At 36.8% G+C, this 25195-nt stretch overlaps 1 protein-coding gene across 2 annotated transcripts in view; it reads left to right on the top strand.

The window, feature by feature from the left end:
- The window catches only part of NUP205 (nucleoporin 205), a 54239-nt gene that overhangs the window by 27456 nt on the left and 1588 nt on the right, over positions 1–25195 (top strand). For both annotated transcript variants that reach the window (XM_068938891.1, XM_068938898.1), the window contains exons 17-42: positions 498–635; positions 888–1077; positions 2174–2294; positions 2815–2896; positions 3323–3487; positions 5627–5751; positions 6700–6814; positions 7873–8022; positions 9105–9179; positions 9890–10047; positions 11032–11112; positions 11955–12146; positions 13790–14060; positions 14547–14645; positions 15805–15953; positions 16397–16588; positions 16776–16897; positions 18015–18153; positions 18395–18521; positions 19532–19608; positions 21108–21236; positions 21763–21889; positions 22638–22804; positions 23467–23590; positions 24252–24380; positions 25097–25170. In XM_068938891.1, the coding sequence (XP_068794992.1) occupies positions 498–635; positions 888–1077; positions 2174–2294; positions 2815–2896; positions 3323–3487; positions 5627–5751; positions 6700–6814; positions 7873–8022; positions 9105–9179; positions 9890–10047; positions 11032–11112; positions 11955–12146; positions 13790–14060; positions 14547–14645; positions 15805–15953; positions 16397–16588; positions 16776–16897; positions 18015–18153; positions 18395–18521; positions 19532–19608; positions 21108–21236; positions 21763–21889; positions 22638–22804; positions 23467–23590; positions 24252–24380; positions 25097–25170 (3518 nt within the window). The remainder of the gene's footprint in view (positions 1–497; positions 636–887; positions 1078–2173; positions 2295–2814; positions 2897–3322; positions 3488–5626; positions 5752–6699; positions 6815–7872; positions 8023–9104; positions 9180–9889; positions 10048–11031; positions 11113–11954; positions 12147–13789; positions 14061–14546; positions 14646–15804; positions 15954–16396; positions 16589–16775; positions 16898–18014; positions 18154–18394; positions 18522–19531; positions 19609–21107; positions 21237–21762; positions 21890–22637; positions 22805–23466; positions 23591–24251; positions 24381–25096; positions 25171–25195) is intronic.

Raw genomic sequence — 25195 nt, 5'->3', positions numbered from 1 at the left:
AGGACGTTGCAACAGAAATGAAAATATCTGTACACTGTGAGCATCAGTGTCTCAGTGGGCCTTCTCAACGTTGATTGCTGGAAATGCTTTTTCCTTCATACAGGGTCTTCACACGGGTTTTGGGGGATGTAACTTTTTTTCAGGTACTTTTCAGTCTTGCAGAAACATTTGATGTAGCTCAAATAGGGTTTGAAGCCCCGTTACTGATTTGAATCCAAAGTCAGATCTACTTGGGGACGCTCTAACTGGTTAAAGTTGAAATTCTACTATTAGATTTTGAGGAGTAATGATGATTGCCACTACTGTTCTTCCCAAACTTGTATAAGCTGCCCAAATGTTTCCTACGGGTAAGGAAACTGAAGATTTTGTATGTGATTTCATCAGTTCAGATGTTGCGTATAACAACAGGGACTGTTAGGTTTTCTAATGCAGGCTGGCGTAAGTAATGGAGGTCTTCTATTAGCTGGTGATTTTTTTTTTTTTTGTCCTCTCTTTAGGAGAAGAAGTAATAGCATATAAACCGCCTGGATTCAACTTGATGTATCATCTATTGAATGAATCACCGATGCTGGAACTGTCCCTTAGTTTACTGGAAGAGGGGGTTAAGCAGCTTGATACTTACGCTCCGTTTCCTGGTATGTGCCTCGAGTTTATTTTTCATATGAAGCTGAAGTGCATACTAGTTAGGATTTCTAGCTGACGTTACATATCTTCAAATTGCTCTTGTTTGTCTTGCATATTAAAAAATATGTTTTCAGGGGAATTCCTAGAAGTAAATAACTGACAATTTTTTTCTAGCTACAGGACTTGATGAATGAGGTTTATGAATGTAGCCCATTTATTATTTAACTACTTTTGTTTTTCTTATGGTTCTTTGTGCACTGCAGGGAAGAAACATCTAGAGAAAGCTGTACAGTACTGCCTTGCACTTCTCAACTTGGCATTACAGAAGGAGAATCTTTTTATGGATCTCTTGCGGGAGAGCCACCTTTCCCTTATTGTCACACCACTAGAGCAGCTACTTCAAGGAATCAATCCTCGCACTAAAAAGGCAGATCACGTGGTGAACATTGCTAGGTATGTGCCAAGTACTCAGGAGAGAGGAGTTTGGAGGCACAGAAGTCATTGGGTGCTGGTCCTTTGACTAGGTTTACCAGCCAACCCTTCTATCTGCACAGAGCATCACCGAAATCAGGGGATTCTTCGTAGATAGTACAGTCTGTATGTGTTGGTGCAAGATTGGGATCTGCGTTTGTATTTTTCCATTTTGAAATTATTTTTCTCATGATTTCTTCCAAGTTGCCTTATGTGCATTGATTCCTTCACATATAATTTTCACTTTGCTCCAGGCTTTGCGTAACAGTCATAGAGTGGGAAAATAAAACTTCATTTGGTGCTATCAGCCACTTTAATGTTTTACAGTATCGCTCATTAGTTGCTATCATAAAAATATCAAGCCAGCAATCTGAAACTCGGTTTCAAATGAAGAGTTGTGAAACTTTGATTTCCATTTCCCACGGACACCCTCTGCTACTGTTTGGTTTTATAATAACTTTACTTATAGGCAGGCCAATATTGATGAATAATAAAATTGGCTGCATAAGCAAGCCATGAAATTCTGGCATGCCGTGCGCCAAAATCGAATTCTCTCAAAATCTGTTTTTCCTCTTTTATTTGCTGTGTTCCATTTTTCATGTAACAATAGTTAGCAAATAGTTTTCAAACAAAAGTGTACTTTTAAAATATGCTCTTAATTTTGTGCTTTGTATATGCTGGGCATATTCATTAGTTGATTTTAGTTACTTTCGATCTTCAGTGATGCTAACTCGTTTCTGCATCATCTGAAGAATAGTAAGGTGTTGCACGTTTCTTGTGGGAGCATGTGACCAGTTTAACTTTTTGCAGCTTTTGAGGTAGATGTTGGAAATGGTAAAAATGAAAGAAATGGTAAAAATTCTAGGATTAATTATTATCCTTACACGTCAGCATATTCCTAATGATAGAGAAGTGCTAGGTGCTTCATGTGGAATGAAATTTTGTTTGCAATTTTAAAGATTTCTTATGTAAGTGGATTTGTTTTAGTTCTAAATGTGCAATTTCTCATCTGTGTATTGCCATCTTGGAATATTGAAATGCCCAACAATTTAATTAAAATAATTCGTATTTTTTGAAGGTACCTTTATCATGGAAACAGCAATCCTGAACTGGCTTTTGAAAGTGCCAAGATTTTATGCTGTATTTCTGATAATTCCAACATCCAGATAAAGCTAGTTGGTGATTTCACACATGATGAGGTAAATGTCAGTTCCTTTGGATTTAAGAAGAGAGAAATGATGGAAAAATTCTAGTATTCCATAATATTGCTTTAAAGGATAGGTTTCTAGATGAAATGTATTAAAATTATGTTATATTGTATCTCTATGCCTACCTGCAAAAAATTTTTTACTGTTAAAAATAGCTATTTCATTAATTGAAAACATAAAGTTATAAATAATTTTCAAGAAGGAAAAGGACAGCTTGTTCTGATATACTTTTTCTTTCTGATATACTTTTTCTTGACAATATAATCTTCAACCTATGAGGATAATTTAGCATATTTAACAACAGTAGATTGCAGTTTTCTTCCCCCCCGTTTAATGGCTTAATTGCTGGCCTATGCTTAAAACAACTAAGACTCCAACAACTAGATTAACTTTTGTCCAGAACTTCTGTCTACCTGTGTGGGGGGAGCTATAAGAAGAAATGTGATTTTACACTCTTGTACACTCTTACTTAAAAACCTTTTAATTTACATCCTTCCATTGTTGAATACAGAGTATAAGCCAGAAGCTGATGGCTGGATTTGTGGAATGTTTGGACAATGAAGATGCAGAAGAATTAATTAATCCAGATGAGGGTACATAAAAAGCTTTTAAAAAATTACTTATGCTGTTATCTTTTACATAGAATGAAATTACTGAAAGTGATGTAAAGGCCACGTACTGCTTTTAAACCAGTAAAGTTTTTTTTTTTGTGGTGTTTTCTGTGGAGTTGAACCCATAACAGAATGAAAAGTACAAAATGTCTTGTTGATTTAAGCTATGCCCATAGTATGATAAACCAACCAAAAAGTGAATCTGTTTACAGATTAAAAGTATTTAACATTGCTCTGGATGTATTATTTAGAGCTGTGTTAGTAGTAATTTGAAATTTTTGAATTCTTGGATTCCTGTATACTAATATAAGTTGTAGCCTTAGCTTTCTTGCATTTAACCTGAATGCTTTGAGGATTCTTCCAAATGGATTACTTCATTGTATTGTTCACCTGTCTCTTTTAATCAAGAGCTGGAGCCTGAAAAGAAGCGGGCGCGAATCCATCATGAAACAAGGATCCATATTCTGAATCTCCTAATCACCTCTCTTGAATGTAGTCCTCCTAGCCTTGCTCTGTATCTTTTGGGATATGAACTAAAGAAACCTGTCAGCACCACGAATCTGCAAGACCCAGGTATGAAGAGGAAAAGTTGATTGGGCATTTTCTCGGCCATTGTACCAGAACTTGAATAAACGTACTGGAAAATTCATGGGGAGCAGCAGTTCCTCTTACTGTTAAGGATAAGAAAGCAGTCCTTGTTCTGATTTCAAAAGCTGAATTTAAGATACATATTGATATCCAAATACAGTACTTCAACAGCTTCAAGATTTGTTCCTTTGTGTAAGTTGGAGAAGATGGATTTTGGAACAGACTAACAGACTTGAAACTAGATTTGTAGGGGGAAAACACTAATTTAAAAGTGAAGTATTAATTTATATATTATCTTATGCACTGTGGTTGTATCTGCAGTGCAGAGAAATTGATTTGATGATCCAGGACATCGGAACATTTGACGACATGGGAATCGGCAAAGCGGCTTCCTACTTTGAACTAATTGCACTACTTCAGTGCTAACCTGCCCCTCTTCCAGCTTGTGTTTAAAATTAACTATATAGAGAATAACAGTTTTGCCATTTTAGTGATGTAGAAGAAAACCTTACAGAATACGTGGGTTTTTCATTCTACCACTATTTGTATTCAAATATATATATATATATATATAACTTCTAGCCTAATAGGAGCCTTACAATACTTACAAAGAGGTTATTGAGAAGACAGAGCCAGGCTCTTCACAGTGTTTTTTTGGCAGGAGGACGAGAGACAAAGGGCATAAATTGAAACAAGAAAGGCTCCAATGGGATTTAAGGAGAAACTTTTTCATTATGAAGACGGTCAAGCAGTGGAGCAGGTCACCCAGAGAAGTTGTGTAGTCTCCATGCTTGGAGGGTTCAAAACCCAACTGTGTAAAGCCCTGAACAACCTGATCTCATAGCTGACCCTGCTTTGAGCAGGAGGTTGGAGTAGAGACCACCTGAAGTTTCTACCAATCTGAATTAGTAGATCCTTTTTCTCAACTATTTTAAAGGATGTTCTATATGAACATGTTTCAGATAGATTTGATTTTTAGCTATTTAGAGAAGAATCTTTCTCATTATCTTTGGATTTGTATTGAATGTTGTGGCCGCAGCAGATTTTAGTCATTCATAATTTTAAATGAAGAGAAGATGGAATTTTAAATGAAGAGAAGATGGGACCTACATTTCTAATATGAAAAAATGTTTTAGTTACTTTATGCATCACAAAGATGCAAAAGTAGGCTGCAAAAAAGATGCAGCCTATTTTTTTTTTTTCTTCTGTGAAGTAGTTTGCAATTACAGACCGTGTTTTGGGAACTCTGAAATTTAGAATACAGATAACTGATCTGCACACCCTTTATTGCAGGGTATCATGCATTAGGTCAGGGATAGGGACTGTCTTTATCTCAAAGCACTGAGTAGATCTTCCACGTTTCTGAATTATCCCATAATAATGTAAGGAAATATGACATCAAATGACTATAAACCACATGCTTAGAAATAATAATTTGTTACTAAAGCACAAATTTATGTGACCAAACAGAAGATTATTTCTCCTCTAACACCTGCAGTTACTCATGCCTTTATTGCTTCAGGCTATCTTACTTGGCTGATTATTTAAGGAGTAAATTGGCTAAAGGAAGAATGCCAAAGGACAGAATTTTGAATTTAGTATTAAAATCTCTTACCTTCTTCCCTTGGTTGTAATGTATGAGAAGTATTTAACAATTAGCCATTTTATAACTAAAGATAAATTTAAAACTCTCCTTTGAAAACTCATTTGACAATTTCAATTAAGGTTTGTTAAGAAGAGCAAGAATCCACACTTCTATTTGGTTCATGCAGAATATAAAAAAAAAAAAAAATCAATTGAGTCATTTTTTTATAGAACTGAAGAGAAAGCTTATAAATAAGTTTTAGTTGCGTAACTTTTCCTCTTTCATCAGTGTCTCAAAAGCCCACAGACTAGCTATAAATGTTTTCATCTGATTTTTTGCTGAAACACAGTTCTGCCTTTTATTTTAATTTACACAGAAAAAGATTTGCCAGATATTTTTCTTGCTGCTGTGTGGAACAGTGTAGTGCAGCACACAAGGTATTTGAAGAATTTCATTCCTGTAATCCTGTATGCATAACCTACATTTGTTATGAAAGTAGGTAGATCAAGAATGATAGGAAACTATTTTTGTGTTTTAAGGTGTCCTGGGTTGCCCGCGGACGTGCCTTCATGCTATTTTGAACATACTGGAGAAGGGTACTGAAACAAGGAATGGTCCTACAGCAGTTCGGGAATCTCCTCATCTTGCGGAACTATGTTATCAGGTATTCAGCATGTTTCCTGTTGGCAGATAATGAAAGTAGACTCTAAATAAAATTAGCTACTTCTTGATTAGTGAACGCTGATGAAGATGTTGATAATAGTTTTGTTTTAAAGTGTATCTGTCAGATTTTTATGTACGTTATGTTTTTTCTGTTTGTTTCTATGTGAAAATGTTTTACCTTCTAACAACGCAGAAAATAAAAATCTGCAGTCAGAACTTTAGAATTGAGGTGTGCTTATAAAGCTGACACTAAATGTTTCTTGTGTACGTACCTTTGTGTCCCTTGTGAACATGTGGCTTGGTAGTTTCGGGTTGTTTTTGGTTTTGTTGTTTTTTTTTTTTTTGAACTATTGTTTGTCAACGGGATGATAAGTAATCCCAAATAACTCAATGAGTTGTCATCTTTATTCTGTAGCAGTGACAAACATATACTGCCAGGAAAAAGAGAAAGTTGAATTAGACGTAAGTGCAAGGTTAGCTGGTGTTTGACCTTAAATCGTGTAGAAATAAAGTTATACAATAAAAATTTAGTAAAAATCTGTGTAATCTAAAAAGGACTTTGAACATAATTAAAAATGGAAAAGGCTGTACTTTAGAAACAAAAAAGTAAAGAATACATTTCCCATCTTGGTGGACCTGCAGATTGGAAAAGACACTCATCTTGAAGTGAGTTGGACAAACAGAAAGCCATGAGCTGTATAGTGTCATGTTGTGGGTGAATAGCCATTGTAATCATCCATATGCTGATGATCCTTTAATGTTATAATTCAGTGCCTGTTGTATGCAATTTGTTCAGCCTTGGGGTAGACTGATAGAAAACTTACTGTAAATATAGACAATGTTATTTCAGCAGTGAAACGGTGTTATGCATCTTCTGATTTGGTGGTTTGCTTGTCTATTTTTTTAAAATAAGTTCCAGAAAAAGGTATCTACTGTTTTTGATTGTCAGGTGATTTATCAGTTGTGTGCATGCTCTGACACATCGGGCCCAACTATGAGATACCTGAGGACAAGTCAGGATTTCTTATTCACTCAGTTGCAGTACTTGCCATTTTCCATCAAAGGTAATTTTTCTACTAAGGTAAAACTTACTTAAAATTCAAAGTTTTCAAATTCAAAATTCATATCCTTTGAATCCCTAGGAATCACACAGAAAACATATGTAGCGTTATTAGACTAAATTAATTACTGCTGCTTTGCTGATCATTTAATTCTGCGAAGTTTGAACTCTGCCTCTTTAGAAAGTTCATGTTGTTAGTGCTGAACTGTAGAAGAGTGTGTTAGTTTTGGAGCCCATCAGGTCTCCAGAAGCAAATCCTAATCTGTGTTTTAATTTCCAATGTGGTTTTGTTAGATTATGTTACAGGAGAAAATGTGTGTGTTTGAAAACTAAAAATGCCATGCAGAGCTAAGGAAATAGAAGGCTAGTGGTTGGAACCACTTGTATATTTTCCCCCCTTCTTTTGTAAATAATTTGAGATGTTATTTGATGATACATTAATTTTTAAATTAGTAGATTTGTTTGAATGCTTCTGATGAACATTTCTGAGATGTCTTAGCGTGAATAAGTTCATTTATTCAGCTTATCAGATGCTAGACCACTAGTCCTTTGTTAAATGATAATAAACTTAGAATTCAAAAACATATATTCAAAATGGGAAAAACACTTTAGATGATTTGTTACATAACTTGAGAAACTGAATTAGATGAAAATAGAACATGAAAACTCCTGGACACCCTGGTTCAAACCTTATTAACTTCAACCAAAGTTGCAGTTTTATGTTGGGTAGATGTCTGATTATTTTCACTGAGATTATAATTGATCCTATTTGTTCATGGAGCACTGCGTTCTCTGCAATGACTGTCATTGTGGGTTATATCCAGTAACTTTTACATGTATATACTCTTAAATGTATGTGCATGTATGGCTCTTTCATGATACCTTCATGTTCATTTCATGACTTCTGTCAGATCTCTTGGTCCTTTTGTCTCCTGAACAAACGGTGAGCGTGTAATAAGTAATGACATCCTCTAAAAGCCTTTTCAAACAATAAATTATTTCCTTGAAGCAAGCAGTATTACTTATGTTCAGTTTTGTAATCGCTACCTTGTCCCTACCCAGAACACGAAATTTCAACACTGAACCAAATGTCGTGGCTGATGAAGACTGCAGCTATAGAAATGCGAGTGACATCGCTGAACCGCCAGCGCTCCCACACACAGCGATTGCTGCATCTGCTGCTTGATGACATGCCTGTGAAACCTTACTTTGGTAAGCAGAATTTGTTGTGAGGGTAAACAAACATGAATAAATGGAAGCATAAGAAACTTCTAATTAGAAGTCTTTTCTGTATAGGCTTGTGACAGTTCTTCTCTGGTGTATGAGAACATTTGTCTTGCTGGGTCAGGATTTGCCACTGGAGAAATAGGAAGAAAGACGATGATGGTTGTAGACTCCAAAGTGAAAGAAATAAGTGTATCTTTTTGCTTATCACTGCTTTTTCTGTGTTTTATTTTTGAAACAACTTAGTGTATAGACTGATACAAAAATAAACGTAGTTTAGAGGGTAGAAAGGAATATTAAAAAAAAAGAAAAAAAAAAGAAAGGTAAAATTACGAAAGATTATATTTTGGAATGCTATCCTGAATTGTTTCTGTTTCCAGCAGGTAGAGGGTCTTCACTGGTAGACAATTTTAGACAAAGTTTTCTCTCAGTCTTAGCTTCAGACTGTCTTTCGTATTTTCAAGCCTCTCTCACAGAAAGTAGAAGCTACAGGTCAATTTGGGTTTTCACACTGTATCATCACAAAAATGCTGTTTCATCACAGTGTGACTTACAAACTATTATTACATAAAAAGAAAAGAATTTCAAAATTTCAGGACAGAGTAGAAGTGAATCTAGGGAAATATAAACTGATGGCAGTAAAAACCTTTAAATGAGGAAATTAAATGGAGTAACTGGAAGATGCTGTAATGGGCTGCAGCAGGAACTTTCCCTCACTTTTATAGATCTGAATGCTGTCCTCATCTTTGTAGAGATTTGACTACCAGAAACTGGGTCCAGACAGCCTAGTGATTTTACAGCGTTCATCCAACTGCAATTATTCATAACCCAGCTTCTGTGAGGAGTCTTTTTAGGCATTTACAGTACTGTCTAATCTGTGTTTGATAATTAGCTAGCCTCTGTGAGGAGACAAGTGTTTTCATCTTGCTATCAGTCAAGGCTGTATTTGCATTAATGATTTACGCGACAGGTTTGTCAGTGTGTGCTCTCTCTGTCGTCTCTTTCAGCATTGATAAAGAGTTGGGTGTTTTGTCTTAAATTTTGTGATTAATTATGTTTATTACATTCAGCTGATGGTGAAGGAGGGATGGAAGATGAAAGTCGATCAGTCAGTGGGTTTCTGCACTTTGACACTGCCTCCAAAGGTAAGCATTTTGACTAAGGAAATTTTCTGGTCTTTGCTGTTCAGGACTGCCTCTAGAAGGGACCCTTTGAAAAAGAAAATAGCAGACTTTCAAAGCAATAACAGTGCAGGGAGCAACACTTATTTAGTATGAAAAAAATGAATTTTTAGAGATTTGAGATAAAGGTGGTTGGAGTGAGTAGAAAATACTGGACTAGAAAGGAAGGTAGAGAAGAGTCTGCGTTTAAGTATCTGTGGAAGGTTAAAATGGAGAGTAACAGTTTATAAACTTACTGGTAGCAGTAATCACAGAGACACTGTTGCTAAGACTGAACATATTTATATTTTCACGGCAAAGAACTTAAAACCCAAGTGATTAAATTTAGATTCCTTATTATGCTTTTAGGTCTGAACAAAAGACCTGCATGGTTCTCACTGAAAACCAGTCTGCTTTTATTTAGGAGCCAAAATTTAGAATCTTGCATTTGTAAATAGTGGGTTACATGCCTACATAGTAGGAGAACCATAGTTTATTATAGAATTAAGAGTTTAAGACTCTACTAAATGTTCTTAAGCTCCTTGTATAGATTGATGGTGCTTGCTGAAGAATTAACGTTTTCTTTTGAACCTTTTCACATTAAGATTTGGATTTACAAAGGTTAGGCTCCTATTGTCAGTCAGTTTTTTCCACTGATATTTTGGAATATAATCTGAATTGATTTACATTTCCAGTACGCAGGAAGATCTTGAGTATCCTGGATTCAATTGACTTCAGTCAGGACATACCAGAGCCTTTGCAACTGGATTTTTTTGACCGAGTTCAGATCGAGCAAGTCATTGCTAACTGTGAGCACAAGAATGCACGTGGTCAAGTGGTCTGCAATGCCAAGGTGCGCAGCAGTCTGGGTTACATATGCCATTCATGTCTTGACTTGATAATGAGTTAAAGTTTTTTGGGTTTTTTTTTTTTTTTTAGTGATCATAAATAGTTTGAAGACTTCAAATAATATTTTGAAACTTGTATTCACCTGAAGAATATAGCTGTTTCAGATACGTGTATAATCTGTCTTTCTCCATCCAAACTATTTGAATTCATTTACCTTTTCTTCTATCTTATACACTCTGATCTCTCATTTGTTCTAGACTGATGCATCAGTGTAAGGACTTTCAGGAAATATTTTCTATCCTAATTGTTTTTCCCATCTCGAAACACCTAAATTATGTTCCAGATATGACTTCTACTTCATATATTTCATGTGTCTGCAGTACCAAACTGTGTGTATTGCAGTAGTTCTTAAAAGCTGCTGTTAAGATAGTGGCACGTTGCGATGAGTATGTTCGATATCTGTGACAAACGTTTAAAAAATACTCCATAAAAATTTGTTATCTGAAGGACAGAGTAGGGGCAGAGTAGGAGTGCAGCGTAATGCAAAAGTGAAATGATCTTAATGGTGATAGGAACACAGCTGTTGCATATTAGGGACCAGTTATTTCATATTGTAAAATGTGTTTTGGTCTTTGGAAGAAACAACTTTATTTCTGTCCAAGTGGACTACTGTGGAGGTTGACGAGGGAAAGAGATTGTGATGTGTTGGAAGAATTGATGAAGGGACAGAGTAGCTTAGGAACAGGAGAGAAGGAAATGAGGGAGTGCCAAAATGAGAAGTGCAGTGAGAGAGACTGGACAGCTAAAGTACTGTAATTAGAAAACGAAATGGAGGAGAAATTTTAAAAAAAAAAAGAGCAAAGCTTACTTGGAATCTCAATCTTTCAGTTGCCTCTGTTATTATATAGCAACCTCCTAAACACTCCTAGTTAGGGACAAATACACCTTTCTTGTGATTAACAGTTTGCTTTTTCCTTTTCAATGCCAGTATCTTCACCGAGTTCTGGTTGCAGAAGTCAATGCCCTTCAAGGAATGGCTGCAATAGGCCAGAGACCTTTACTTATGGAGGTAAGTATAGAAAAATAATTTACTGTCATTGCTCTTGATGGTTTTCATAGGCCATCAAGCGGTATGCTTGACGATGAAAGTTTGTGGATTTGAGTCCTAAACTTTGAGTTAGTCATTGCTTAAGAAATGAAAACATGAAATTGTTTGGTAAGAGAAACTCCTTAACATACTGTTCTCCAAAGAGCAAAACTGGAGAATGTTTTATTTTTTCTTGAACCTTTTCCTTCCCCCTCTCCCATAAGAATTGCAGCTCCCACCCCGCTGTGCAAAGAGTAGGACATGCTGATTTCAAGGCTGGCTATCGACAAATCCAGTGTATAACAGCAAAGTTCATCTTGCCTTTTTCTCAGAAAGGATGCAAATTTATGTGTCTCTTCCTCTACGTAGAAATAGTTTCCGTGAACTTGGAGGAACTTAATTCTTCTGAGGTTCCTACTGTCTTTTAAATTTTGTTGAAATTGGCTAAATGGGCTTGTAAATTCCTTAATGACGGAGAAGTGACTCAGACTGAAATGTGAAGAAAACATACAAATAGCTTTTTCACAGTTGTTCTTAAAATTCTGATTTTTAAGCATACATTAAAAAAAAACAACTGTAGTTAAAACTCTTTTGCTATGAGATCGAGACATTCATAGTAAGAAGGCCTTGTGAAAAGCAGCTCAGAAATGGATTGGCCGTTCATGTTAAAATGATTAATAGCAACCTGTTTCTGATAAGCTGCAGGCATGCTGTTTGTTTTTCAAAGGCTATTACTAATAGATAAGACTTGTCATCTTGAAATGTCTTTGTTATCAACTTCTTTTTCCATAACATAACTCATTTGCTTTGTCACGGGTGATCAGGAGATCAACACTATCCTGCAGTATGTACTGGAACGGAACAAGCTGCTGCAATGTCTCCATGCTAAGCGGCATGCTTTAGAGTCATGGAGACAGCTGGTGGAAATTATACTCACTGCCTGCCCCCAGGATCTTATACAGGCTGAGGACAGACAATTGATTATTCGTGATCTGTTACAAGATGTGCATGACAAGGTAATGCTCTCCTGGAAACCAACCCTCTCCTTCAACTTTGTTGCTATATGTTTTTGTATCAAAGGTAGATTAATTGTCAAGTAGCATTCTGGGTTGTAATCCAAAAATATCTGTTTGCCTTTAGTATTCAATTTTCACTTTTCTGATTGCTGCTTTGCTAAAGTTGTATGTGCTGGGGTCAGAGGGAGCAGTCTGTATTCTTGCATGCTTGTTGTTGAACTATAAACCATATATTGACAAATTTCAAAGACGTTTCAGTATAATCCAATACGATAGTCTGGAAAGGGTGTGGGAAAAGGAAACAGCCAGTTTTGAGGAGGAGCCTGGAACAACTCACTGAAGAGAGGAAGACCAAAGAGCGACTGCATTTGCTGATTTAGTGCATCTAGGTGATTCACTGCAAATGCTACCGCTGCTGCTTTTGAAAAATGAAAGAGTTGAATGAAGCATGATAGTAGAAAAAGTAAAAGATTTTACAGTTGGAAGGACTTCTGGAAATGTGAGAGTCTGCTCTGTCTTAAAATATCTGAAATCTAGATGTTTCACTACTGAATTTCAGCAATAATTTTTGAGACAAACGAGACAATTACTACTGACCCAGTCATTCTCAAAGACAAAATGTAATGAAGCATGCTTGTATTGTTTAGGCTGCTTGAGCTTCAAAAATTTTTCTTTTTGTTTCATTGTGAGAGGTATTTTGTATGTAGTTCTTCTGATTAGGTAAGCTATGTGTTGAGAAATATATATGAACATATATATATATATTTTTTTTCCCTAGGAAAGGGTAACTTTGGGGGTGGTTGTTGTTGTTTCCATTTTTTTTTTCCTCTAAGAATTCTCTAAAAATAGTTCTTAGTAGAATGCAGGTTTGGGTTTTTATGTGAACTAAATTAGAAATTTGGGAACTAGGGAGGCCTCTACTGGCCAAAGCAATTTCTTCAATTACTGAAGCCTTTTCAGAGCACAAGTTTTGGGCTCTAACTATTCCAAAAAGAAAGTAAAGGTGATTATTTTCTCAAATTAATAAAAAATTAACTAAACAAAATATTACAGAAAATTATTCTACTGTATTAAGCAACTGTATATGCTTAAAAGAAAAGTTCTTTGATTGTTGGTGATATTGATATCAGGTTTACTTTTTAAATGATGATGTGAACTAAAATAGTGCGTGCTACCTTCCATCTAGTGTTTCTCCACACCCTCTTCAATGCTTCTTTGATGCTGACCCCTTATTGTGTCTTTACCTTTTTAATGGAATCCTTTTTCTTACTTAGCCATAAAGCTAAGTGTGTGTTGGTTGTTCTTTCTCTGGCTTAGGTTTAGATATTTTACAAATGAAGCAACCAAAATGTCAGCGTATCTGGACTCTTCCTTCCCTTGCTTGAATCTAAATCTAGTTATCATCATAAGCATGGCTTGTGGGAGTAACAACCAGAAGGCTAATAGTCTTCTCAATTAAAATGTGTTCAGCTTATCTTTCTGGATGTGTTTCATGTGACACTACTGACTTTGATTTGTTTTAAGCAAGGCCATATTAATGAATTCTTTATGCTTATATAAATGAAATAGCTGTGGGAGGTTAAATTAATTGCTTTAACACCTCGTGGAATCAGACACATCTTTTTTTTATCTTCTGTGCTAAGATCCTAGATGATGATGCAGCTCAGGAGTTGATGCCAGTTGTAGCAGGAGCTGTGTTCACCCTGACCGCCCACCTGAGCCAGTCTGTGAAAACAGAGCAGAAACAGCCACTTGCAGTCCCTATGTCAGGACAGTCCCAGTATGTCTTGATGCTGGATGGTTCTTTTACCTCATCACCTGGCTCCGAGGGCATATCTATGGGTTTTGCTTCCATTGGTGACTCCTCCCTCCACATCATCTTAAAAAAGCTGCTGGATTTCATTTTGAAAACAGGTATGTTAAACTTTGCACTGTGTGTGTTTGTGTCTGCGTGCGTGTGAATTCTCATGGCCAGCATGTGGAAAGATGCACTGAACTGTTTCCCGTTACTGCAGTGACGTTTTTTACTCCAGCCAATTCTGTGCGTCTTCTGTGATGTACTATAGGTACCTTTATAAGTGATGTTACTAACAACCACAAATTTAATAATGCCGTATTCTTTTCTTTTTTCATCTGAACCGCAGCAGAAGAGAGGTGTAAAGTATAAATAATCATAAAGGGAATTTCATATTGCCGTATTTATAGCAGCATAAACTTGCTGAATTTACTCTCATGACTACAGTTTTATGCCAACAGTAGAGCTCTGGTTGAAGAAAACTATTTTGTTTATTTTTGCCAGCACAGGAAAGCTAAATTAAATTAAATTAAGGTTCAGTGGAAGATAGTGTTATGGAATTTAACTCTATTTGCTTTTGATTATGAATATTTTTTTGTGAGCAGGTGGTGGCTTCCAGAGAGTGAGGACACACCTTTATGGATCACTGCTTTACTATTTACAGATTGCCCAGAGACCAGATGAACCAGACACTTTAGAAGCAGGTATGGTACGACTGTGTTTTGGGAAAGAACAAAAAAAAATTGTTGTTAAACCCAGAATGGTGCAGTTTCAGCATGCTGAGCGTCTTTTGGAAGTAGGTAGATTATGTAGATGCTCTTCCAGGAGCAGCTGAAATGGGTTTCCTCTGCTAAATGATGCAAATCTTCCCCTCTTTGGACTGCTTAGTTGCATATGTATTCAAAGTGTGTTCTAGATGAGAATATTAAGTTCTGACCCTCCAGCACTAAATAAGATATGTAATTTGTGTCCATTTAAAAAGTTAAGCATCATAACCCCAAAACTGTCAAGGGACTGGGGATTACACGGACCTACTTTAGAACAGTTAAGCTGTAGGGAATATATTACCTTCCCCTGCTCGTGACACAGTGTTGTTAGAGAAACCTCAAAGAGTCTTTGATATTCTTTCTGTTTATTTAGCTGAAGACCCCTAGGAAAAAGAAACAAAAAACAAAATTTGTTTTCCAAGCCAGTCAGATCTGCTGCTTAACCAGCCAAGAGAGCCTATGATGAGTATCACATTCTCTCTCCGTTAATGGCCTGAATACTGGCCTCGTCAGCATTTCTAGTCATTACCTCATCTCAGAGCTGGGATGAAGATGAAGAAAACAAATTTGGGGCTAGTACCTGTGCATGAAGACTCTTACTGCTATTATTTAATCAGCTTTCCGAACTACAGTAGTGAAAATACTGGTGAAATAATGATGACGCCTTTATAGTTTATTGCTTGCTTTTGGATTTGGCACTTCCCACTGAAATCATCTTGTTTACTTCCATTCAGCTGGAGTGTTTTGGTCTCAGTGAAAGTTCTTAAGCCTAATAGATTTTCTGAGTTGCATGTATTGTATCTTAGAATAATTTTTAAGCAGATTATTTACCTGGGTGGTGTAAGTATACAGGCACATAATTTTTTTTTTTTTTTTTGTTCTGGCTGGTGTGTCATATCTAAGAAAGAATGGATTTGCAGGAAAACATTTGCATGTTAACTACAAACCAACCCTCTTCTGTTTTGTTTGTGGTGTTTCTGTTTCTAGATAAAGAGTGCCCTGAAAGATGTAGCCTCAGCTTTACTATAGCTAGGTTAATGCTGAACTGTCAGTCTTTGCAGTTTTGCTTTATTTTTGTTTTACTTGCCTTTTACAGCTAAAAAAACGATGTGGGAACGTCTGACGGCTCCTGAAGATGTGTTCAGTAAATTGCAGCGTGAAAACATGGCAATTATTGAGAGTTATGGGGCAGCCCTCATGGAGGTTGTCTGTCGTGATGCTTGTGATGGGCATGAGATAGGCCGGGTAAAATATCTATTCCTTTGCAGTCACTGTTTTGTTTGTTTTATAGAACATGTTGCAACCGTACAGAGAGGGAATCTTCATTTTATAAAATGAGAACATTTTCTTTGTAAATACTTTTTCACCTGAACATTTTTCTGTCCTTCCGCGTTTCCTTCAAACTGGTAAACAGCAGGGACATACATAATAACGTACTCATTGTTTTTCAAGAAAAAGCTACATGACCCTTTGATTAAAAATAAGAAAAATTTAAAATGTCAGAAAATCTTAAAATATTTTCCAAGTAAAGGATTGTGATTGTGGTATAGAAAAGCATTCTGCTTTTAAGAAGCTGTTAGAAGCAACTTCTTAGCATTTTATATTATCAGGCATTTATTAGAAAACTCATCAATCTGATTGATAGATTTAATTGTTTTGTTTTGTTTTGTTTTTTCACCCTATTCCAGATGCTGGCGTTGGCTTTACTTGATCGTATTGTTTCAGTGGACAAGCAGCAGCAGTGGCTATTGTATCTCTCCAATAGTGGCTACCTGAAGGTGCTTGTGGATAGCCTAGCAGATGATGATCTGACTCTTCAGAGCTTGCTTACACCCCAGCCCCCTTTACTTAAAGCTCTGTATACCTATGAGTCCAAAATGGTAAGAGCGCTTCAGGGACAGTTCTGTGTTGTTTTTAAATAAAAATTGATTGTCAGTGCTTTGCGTTGATTGTACTTAAAGGTATTTTGTTAAATAATTTTGAAATGATGCTAAAATCGAAAGAGAAAATATTCAAATAAGTCTTATTGTGCACCTCTAATACTTTTCCTTCTCTACTGTTCTCTAGGCATTCCTGACCAGGATAGCTAAAAGTCAGCAAGGAGCGTTAGAACTGTTGCGGTCTGGAGTGGTTGTGAGGCTGGCACAGTGTCAAGTATATGACATGCGACCAGAAACAGACCATCAGGGGTAAGTGTTGGTTCCCTAGCTGATTTTTGAAGCCTCAAGTCTTTTGAGTAAATATTTGCATATATATTCTTTGCTTGTTTGTTTGTTTAACCTATCAGTAACTCGGTTTAAAATTACCTCGTTGACTGAAAAATTCCAAATCAGGGAGTGTGAAGTTGTACTTTTATGTCCAATTACTTACAGAATGTAAAGTCTTCATTTTTGTGTGATTCCTTAGAAGTGTGATCCATGTAATTTTTTTTTCTTTTTTAACTTATAATAAATTGAATATAGTTGAATTATTATAGATGTAATGGCCGAAAAACTGTCTATGCTGTAAACTTCTTTTAGGGGCATGCAATTGGAGAAGGGTAAGTGCAGAGTTCATCTTTCCCCATAGTGCACTAAGCATATAGCAGTGAAATATAGTTTCAGAATTATGTCATAATCTGTAGAACTGTTTCACAGTCATATACTGCTTGACAAGTTTCATGGGGTTTTGCAGTATTGTTAGTCAGTGTGAGATGACTGAGAGAAGATCATAGGAGGAATTGCATAATTAAGGGAAATCACTATGGTTGATTTTAAACTTCAGTCCCTGTTTTAAGCATACAGTTCTTTGTGACACAGTGGGGGTTGAAACACATTGGAAAAAAAAAAAAAAAAAAAAATTAAGACCTAGACAAGTACTTTGTATAAAAGAGACAGCTGGCATGTAAAAGGCATTGGCATGTCTCACCTGTAAGGAGATTGTAGAGGACTGTACTTATCAGTGGCTTTAGAATTAAGTGCACTTCTTCCTAAAATATTTGGGAATATTATTTTACTTTAGGATTAGTAAAGAAAACAGATGTGGTATTTCTGCATCAAAGTAATCTGATTTAATGTAGCATAGTGCAAAGAAGTAATTTTCTGTGTGTAGAGAAAATGTCTGACAGTAACCTTTTAGGAAAATTGCAGAGGCTGTGTATCATAAATATGTTACGTTTCCATTGTAAACACAGTTTAACTATGGACCTGTTACTGACATAAGAATGTCTGCAGATCCTCGAGTGTGGTTGTAAGCTGGGACTCTACTTTGTTAGTGGGCTTCAGTTTTCTTACACCATTAAGCTTTTCTCCTTTTTAACCTCTTAAGGATGTTTGAAATGAGAGAACCCCCAGTCTTCATTCCTGCTCCAGTGGAACGTTATCACCAGATTCTTCTTCCAGCTCTTCAACTGTGCCAAGTAATCCTCACGTCCAGCATGGCACAGCACCTGCAAGCAGCAGGACAGGTTAGTTCCAAAAGATGCTAAAATGTTGCTGTTGCTGCTGCTTGTTTAACCAAATTATATGTTGTCTTGCTCTGTCAGTAAGCTTTTTCTTTAATAACCTCCTAAGCTTTTTCTTTAATAACATCCTCACTGGTATGAGAAAATGACTCTAAAGTTCTTACAAAAGTAAAGCATTGCTTCCTTTTTACGCACTGCTAAATTTTAGGTCACTCATATTTTCTTTCTTTTTCCTGTGGTACAGGTGTTGCAGTTTCTAATTTCCCATTCAGATACTATTCAGGCAATCCTGAGGTGTCAAGATGTTAGTGTTGGATCTCTCCAGGAACTGGCCTTCCTGACAGGGATAATCAGCAAGGCAGCTTTGCCTGGTAGGAATTGCAGTTTTGATATCCCTTACACCCATCTGAATGAATCTCAGGGTTTCATTTCTCTAAATGAATAGTAAGACATATAATGGATTATCTATTACGTATAGAATGTTCATGAGATATTCAGCTCTGGGAAAAATAGAGCAATGTTAAATAATTGGTCTTGAAGTAAGCAGAGTGGATTTGCAGAGGCCGTAGTGCTCATATCGATATGCCTTTGACTTCTCATTTTCTTTTCATTATGCTACCTGATATTAAGTGCTTTTCATATTTGAGGTGACTTGCTAATAGTGGTGTTCAAAGTGCGTGTGATATCTTCAAAGAGATTTTTCATTCAGCAAATTTTTCCTCAGTTGAGGAAATGAAGACAGAAAATTACCATGTATGTAAACAACTGTCTCTTTTATACATAGGTATGTAACATGTCTACATACCTTTGTCCTTGTTAATGTTTTCTACATTTCTATTTATAAAAAAAAAAAAAAAATCTTCCAGAGAGAAGCACTGCAGATTAGTGTACTGACGTTTCTCTTGGGTGTCTTGTCTTTATAAAGGACTAATCGTTATTGTGATGGATCCAGTGACGACTTCTGGATGCTAGCAGTCTTGCTTACCATATTAAAATCACTTCTCTATTTTGACTAAATAGCTTTCCTTGTTCAGGAGGGATATCTGACTAAAATAGGAAGAGGAGTGCAGGGCTACAGGTCATGGCCAAAGTTCATTTGCTTACAGTGTACGTACAGCGCTTTGCACAACTGCCACTTCCATGTCCTGTCCCTTGCTCCTTCCCTCCCTCTTCTTAGCAGAACAGTGAGCTACCTACTCACATGCATCTCCTAGTAACAGCATTTAGATCTGAACATATTTACATAACAAAACGTGCAAAATGTCACTTGTATATATTGCTGGAAATTTTCTCACCAACTCTTCTACTTAACTGCCTGTGCTAAAAGTATAAATCTATGTTTTTTGAAAAACAGTTAAATTAATGGCTGCATATTTTTTAGGAGTGCTAGGTGAGCTGGACATTGATGTTAATGAAGGGACGCAGATGGAGCTACAAGGACATATAGGCCGGTTTCAGGTAGTAGAGTTGTATATTTATCATTCGTTCTTTTGGAATTATTTACGTAGATGAGAGTTTCATCCTGGTTTTATACTCTGACTAGTAGCAGTTCTGAAATGGATGTTTTCTAGCATTAGGAAGATAAATATATACTTTTTCTTCCAAAGTAGTAGAAGAGACGACATTTGGCAACCTAAAAGTGAAGTCAGGGACTTTGTTTTCCTCGTTGGCTTAGGATTCAATTTGTGGGGGAGAGGAAGAACTTGAGGTCAACATCAGAGCGTGTGAAATAACGCAAAAGTATTCTGTTAGCGCTTTTGCCACAAGCATGTCTCCAGCCTCAGAGTTCGCTTTATCTAGCGTGCTGGTGTTTTATTTCTTAGCTCCCCTTTTAAGAATAACCCTGACTGAGAAACCAGAATTAAAGTTCAAGATAGTAGGTCTTGATCAAAAGCTACCATTGCAGACCTTTTTACATCTCAGCGTTCACCATCCAACAACGTCTTTGAAGCCTTGTTATTCTTGTGAGCAAAAGTATTTGTAAAGAAATATATCTTTGAAAACTAACCGGCTGCGCTATCAAATGTTTCTGATTGCAAGAGCAGGATGTGTTCTCTGGACACTTTGATAGTGACTACTGGACAGATCAGCTAAAGCAAAGTGGCAAGCAGTAAACGATTGCTGTAATGCTGTAACTGTAACTCGGTGTTCTGCTGCTGCATCCTATCAGCAAGAGACTCCCATGGGAAACAACAGAAAGGTTCCTTGTTATAAGGAAGTTTAATTTGTTAATTTAAGAACTGAGCTGTTACCAGCAACGTTGTGCAAATCAGTCATCTGTTATTGCAGCTTTTCTCCCTCCTTTGTCCCATTACTTTCATCAAGTAATGAAAGAATTTAACTCTTTTACTCTTCCCCAAAAGTAATTACTAATGAATCTTTAATATTTATCTTCAATATCTTTTTTTAACACGTTCCACTCAAAATTGACTTAGTCTGAGGCACTTCAGTGATCTTAACAGCCATATATAAATTAAAACCGAATTTATAGATTGTTACTGCTTTTTATGAAACTATTACGAGTTGGATTCTTTCACTCCGCTTTTATGCAACCTACCAGCTTAAGATCTCATTAGTTTATCTAGCTAGGTCAAGCTGTTTTAAGTAGGAATAGGTAAACTTAAACAATCATTGACGCTAGTCAATATAATATTTCTGAAAGAGATGTAAGATGAGGTTGTTCACTTCTGAATTGCTTTCGGTTCTCAAGGAACTTCTTTAGGGTGCCATTAATCTTTTAATTAATCAAAGGTGGATTAAAGCACTGTGTTTTAAAATTTAGTTTACAAAGGGCTGACTTTTTTGCATTGCTATCTTTCTATTATATGTTAAGGGATTTGAGAGGCTTTGGGATTTCTACTAATAAATATGTATTGCTTTTCTGCTTTTAAAAATGAGAAGGATCATAACACTTCCTTTGCTGAGATTCTAATTAAAATGTTGGTTTCTTATGACAGCGCCAGTGCTTAGGGCTTCTCAGTCGTTTTGGTGGTTCAGACAGGCTGCGTCAGTTTAAACTGCAAGACGATAATGCAGAGGGAGACAGAGTGAACAAGAGGGATGAGATTGAGTTGGCCATGCAACAGGTGAGGAAACAAGCTGCTAAAACCTTCAATCTCAAATTGTGAAATTTTAGCTGCTATGCTGATCTCTTCAGTTGCCTTACTTGCATGTGATTTCAAAGAGTAGTAATGCTCTGAGCTGTCTTGTTTGGTAGGACTCCACGTTTTACTTCTATTTAAAATTAACCTTGAAGATTTGGTTACTTATATTTGCATCAGCAAGCATTTTAATTTGGTTCTCAAGTCTGTCATCTTTGGAGTTTGAAATCGTTCAGGAATTTTAACAGTAAAGTCAGGGTACGGAGAGCAATGGACATCAGAAAGTTAGAGGTGAAGGGGAGTTAAAATTGACGAGAAATTGTAGCTAGCAGGTTTGGGAAAGAAGCCTAGACTTGAAAGAGAAGAGAGGCTCTAACTAAGTCATCACATTCTGGTGAGATTAGAGACAGAGCAAAACTTATTGTTTATTGACGTGTATGCATTTAAAATTGAATGCTGCAAAGCCTGTAGGTGTTGTAATTGACCTTCTGTCGCTTTTTTTTTTTTGCAGATCTGTGCCAATGTGATGGAATACTGTGAGTCACTTATGTTGCAAAGCGCCCCCACTTTTCAGCACACTGTGTGTCTGTTTACTCCCAGCCTGTCAGAGTCGACCAACAGAGATGGGCCTCGTCAAGGTGAGTTTTTGGCTCGCTGTTTTATGACACTGAATGGTGACTTTTGGGCTGGTAAAAAGTAATATATCAGAGGGTGTAGTTTCACAAATACTTTAAGCCATCTTATGGCTACCCATTTTCTTAGGCTGGAATAAATGTTCCTGCAGCCTTGCACTAAGCCAAATCAGAGAACTAATCCAAGTTAAAACGAATGTGGCCCAAGGTGGGGGGGGGGGGGGGGAAGGGTGTTTTGGGTTTTTTAGGTTTTTTTTTTTTTTTAACCCCTTCTTGTTGCAGCCTCAAACGCATGTATCAGTACAGTAATGTGGACGTAAATAAGTAGCATAGATGGGGAGAAAGGGAAGATGAGTATTTTTTTATTTTCGGCAGCTATGCTAGATTAAAGTTTGTGAAACTAGGACCTCATTTACGACATGCAAGGTGCGTTTTGTTGCTGACCAGAACTCTTCATTATGACACATGGCAACAGGTTACAGTGTGTTGTCATGCAGCTGAATGGTTAAAACATTTAAATAGTATGTCACTTATGTCTTGTGATACATTTCATGGGCCACGCTCTGTACTGTACTATACTGACTGCCTTCTAGTACTGCAGCCTCAGAGCTTTTCTATAGACTTTCGTTACTTCTGGCACAGAAATATAAAATAAACTTGCCTGTGCTTCCATATCTCTCACTAATTTAATGATAGAGAGGATACCTTACTGATTTTTTTTTAATTTAAATTTGATTTATTTTAACTTTTCTAGATACACAAGCACCAGTGGTCCCATACTGGCGCTTGCCTGGTTTGGGCATTATTGTCTACCTCCTGAAACAGAGCACTAATGATTTCTTCAGTTACTATGATAGCCATCGTCAGAGTGTTAACAAGCTGCAAAACGTGGAGCAACTCCCACCAGATGAAATAAAAGAGGTAACAGTTCTGCTGACTCAGTAGGTTTTTTCCCCGAGTAGTTAGTTGTATCTAGTTTTATCTGGATTATCTGTTGCTTGTAACTTAGATGGAGACATAGCTTTAATAGAGATCCCAAAGCATCTTAGCAAAGTAAATGGTCCCAGTTCTTGTGCATGTTCCTTTCTACTGTTGATGAGTGACCTGAAACCTGGGGGAAAATATCGGGCTTAAGTTTGTAAAAGTTGTGAGTGATTTAATTATACTGGAAAGTTGTGTGTAACATTTTGGGACTGCTTATCATTTCTCTTTCTTGAATAAATAGATGTAACGTGTACAGCCTTAGTTGCTGTGAATTTTGCATCGGTTTTTGCCCAGATGTCTGGGTTAGAGAGAGAATGGCTGTTTTATGTGGAAGAATGACGACTGTGGTGCTATCAGAATGAACTAATAAACTGATTGAGATACCAAACGAACATTGTCCTTGCTAGAAAAGTTGCTTGGGATTGCATTTAGTTTCTTCATTCTTTGGTCAGCAAGGTTATGCAAGTTAAAAAGAGAGCAACACCGGTTTGGGCCAGTAGTAGCTGACCAGATTATTGATAAGTAATTTTTTTGTTTATTTCTTTTAACGCTCTGTTCTGATTTGCTACAATCTTCTTGTTTCCTTTTTCTTACCGTAGCTGTGTCAATCAGTTATGCCAGCTGGGGTGGACAAAATTTCCACTGCCCAGAAATATGTTTTGGCGAGACGGCGCCTGGTGAAGCTGATAAACAACCGAGCCAAGCTGCTTTCTCTCTGTTCTTGTATCCTTCTAAAATTGAAATAACCCTCAAGGGGATGCTCTAGAAAAAGCAGCAAAATAGGATCAGGTGCTTTTTTCGTAGATACCAGTTAGGTTTCTCACCACTTTGAACAATACTTTTTGCAGAAGAGGCCTTTGTAATATTGATAGTTAAACTAGCGACAGGGAATTGTTCTGCTATTACCAGGTTGTAAATATTTTCAAGTTACTACGCTGACTGGAAGATGAGTGGTAATGTCCATCACACAGACCTTGCCGGGACATTCTGCAGCATTATGCTGGAGGAGGTATTACAGCCCAGCTCTTAAGTTTAGTATCCAGGGCCACTACCCATTTACACGTGTCTACAAGTGTGGTGGAAGAAGTACTTTGGAAAAGAACTTTGAGGTGCCTATTTGAGCAACCGGAGTTCACGGTCTTATAGCAGGGTGAGTAGCAGTCACTTGAACTAACCTAGCCAGCACTGCACCGAAGCAGGTAAGGAGAGTGCAGGTGAACCATTACCATGACAGAGCAATGGGGGTGGGGAGGGAGGTGACAGACGGTTTAGGTAACATCTTCAACTGCTTATTCAAGGTGGTTGCGCAAATACGCTCCTATAGTAAGAATACAATCTAAAGGCAACAAACTTAGACTCCTTCACTTTAGATGTGTTTCTACAGATATTATAGAAACATGTCTCTTCATTCTTTGGCGTCACCTGGAACACTACCTACTGCATTGCACGCCCGCCGATTCCCAAGACCCACTGCTGTCTTCCAGGACGTCGTTTAAGAGAGGAAGACTGCAAGGTAACACTTCTCAGATGTCAAGGTGCCTTTGAATAGCTTCTCCTAGCTAAATTTAAAACTGTTTTGCGCCTGTTAATATTTTGCCATTTATATTTAATGAAAGGATTTTGTTTAGATTTGGAAATACCTTTGGATTTCCCTCTAGAGTATTGGCAATCCAAGTATTGTTGACTGATAGACTTTGGGGTTTTATTTATTGTGTGTAATCTCTGAAGAAAAGCGAAATTGAACTATTTTTTTTATTTCTGTTTGCAAACCAGGTGAAGTTCAAGTAATAGAGTCAGATCAGTGATGAAAAACAGTGTATATGAAAATATTTTTAATAGAATAATCTAAGATTAAATTAAGAACTAAAATGAAGACTGGTGTTTTTGAAAGTATTTCTAGAATTGTAAGCACCATGATTCACCAGAAGATAATTAAGACTGTTGAATTTTGGTAAAAATTAGGAATGGAAGGAAGTCAGAAAGGTAGTCTGAGGAGGAGCTTTTTGCTTAAAGTGCCATGCCATGTGATCAGAATTATTTGTGGCTCTTAACATATTCTCTCTCTAAATCATCAGATTAAGTCAAAGGGGGGGGGGGGGGGGGGAAGCTTCGTTTCTGAAATTGTGGAATGCTATGTTTTAAATTCTTTTTATAACTTGATGTGGTGAATATGATGTTGAATAGCCGATATAATTTCTTATATCTCAATTTCTCATTTTCTACCACTAGACTCTTTTGGTTCAGAGCCTAACTTGGATTTCAGCAGTGGACTGAATCGAGTGAGCCAGCATGATATAGATCAGGTGAGAAGTAACAGTCTTCTGGGAA

Source organism: Struthio camelus, chromosome 1 (genome assembly GCF_040807025.1).
Source record: "Struthio camelus isolate bStrCam1 chromosome 1, bStrCam1.hap1, whole genome shotgun sequence".
In the NCBI taxonomy this organism is placed as follows: domain Eukaryota; kingdom Metazoa; phylum Chordata; class Aves; order Struthioniformes; family Struthionidae; genus Struthio; species Struthio camelus.
Note: the sequence above shows the minus strand (reverse complement) of the source record. Positions and strands in the feature narration are given on the sequence as shown.